We start from the raw sequence: 1,517 nt of genomic DNA, 5'->3' as shown, positions 1-1,517 counted from the left end.
TCAAAGAGATACTTGAGACTGTTGTGATCGCTGAACACTTGGAATTGAGCTCCATAAAGATAGTTCCTCCAAATCTTTAAAGAAAAAACCACAACTACCAATTCAAGATCATGTATAGGGTAGTTCTTTTGATGAACCTTCAATTGCCGAGAAGCGTAAGCAATCACCCTCCTCTCTTGCATAAGCACACAACCCAATCCTTGGTGAGAGGCATCACAAAAGACTTCAAAAGGTTTGCTGATGTCGGGAATAACTAATACTGGAGCACTCGTCAACTTTTGCTTCAATTCTTGAAAACTGGGTTCACACTGATTGGTCCAAGCAAAAGGATGATCTTTCCTGGTCAGCTGAGTTAACAACGCTACCATCTTAGAGAATCCTTCAATGAATCGTCTAAAGTAGCCCGCCAATCTAACAAAATTTCTGACTTCAGTGACCGAACGGGGTCTTTCCCAATGAAGCATAGCCTGCACCTTTGCAGGATCCACAGAAATATTGCCCGCTGATATTACGTGCCCCAAAAACTGTACTTCTTCCATCAAAAATTCACACTTGGACAGTTTGACATAAAACTTCTTTTCTCTTAACACACCGAGCACTATCCTTAAATGTTCTTCATGCTCCTCACGACTCGTGGAAAAAATAAGGATATCATCAATAAAGACGACAACAAACTTATCCAGGAAGGGTCTAAAAATGTGATTCATATAGTCCATGAATATGGCTGGAGCATTGGTAACACCGAATGACATTACTACATACTCATAATGACCATACCGAGACCTGAATGCAATTTTCTGGACATCTCCTTCCTTAAAAAAAATTTGATGATATCCTGACCTGAGGTTTGTCTTAGAAAATATATTAGCCCCATGCAATTGATCCAACAAATCATCATTTCTGGATAAATGTTACTTATTCTTAATTGTCAACTTGTTCAACTGCCTATAATCCACACAAAGCCGAGAACTGTCATCCTTCTTCTTAACCAGAAACATTGGAGCACCCCACGGTGACGCACTTGGCCGAATAAACTTCTTATCCATTAACTCTTCAATCTGCTTCTTGAGTTCGGCTAGCTCTGCTGGAGCCATTCGGTATGGTGCAATTGATAGTGACCCTGCTCCAGACACTAGGTCAATAGACAATTCAACTTCTCTTGGAGGAGGTAATCCTGGCACCTCTTCAGGAAAAACATCCAGAAATTCCTTTACAACCGAACGGTTCTCAACCTTCTCGTCTTGCACCGAACGGTATAAATGTTGCTCTCCTTCAACCACTTCCAAATGAGACAATACCAGAAAGTAACTAGCGTCTTCCATGATATCTTCCCTTAGTTTACCGATCGATAATGACAAATTTTTCTCTTCATTGGAAAATACTAACTTCTTCCCACCACAATCTATAAGAATGTGATTGGTAGTCAACCAATCCATTCCTAAAATTACCTCTTAGCCTTGAAGAGGTAAGCAAATAAGATTGACTTTAAACAAACGCCCCTCAACTTCAATTGGACA

General features: G+C 40.2%; 1 protein-coding gene across 1 annotated transcript; it reads right to left on the bottom strand.

Annotated features, from left to right (window-relative positions):
• Positions 1-752, bottom strand: LOC108346507 (uncharacterized mitochondrial protein AtMg00860-like). The gene is made up of 2 exons (XM_017585582.1): positions 194-752; positions 1-74 (listed from the first exon to the last, which is right to left on the bottom strand). Exons 1-2 carry the CDS (start codon positions 750-752, stop codon positions 1-3), a joined length of 633 nt encoding a protein of 210 aa, XP_017441071.1.
• Between the last annotated feature and the right edge of the window lie 765 nt (positions 753-1,517).

Source organism: Vigna angularis, chromosome 9 (assembly GCF_016808095.1).
Source record: "Vigna angularis cultivar LongXiaoDou No.4 chromosome 9, ASM1680809v1, whole genome shotgun sequence".
NCBI lineage: Eukaryota > Viridiplantae > Streptophyta > Magnoliopsida > Fabales > Fabaceae > Vigna > Vigna angularis.
The sequence above is the reverse complement of the archived record's forward strand: the minus strand, read 5'-3'. Positions and strand labels throughout refer to the sequence as shown.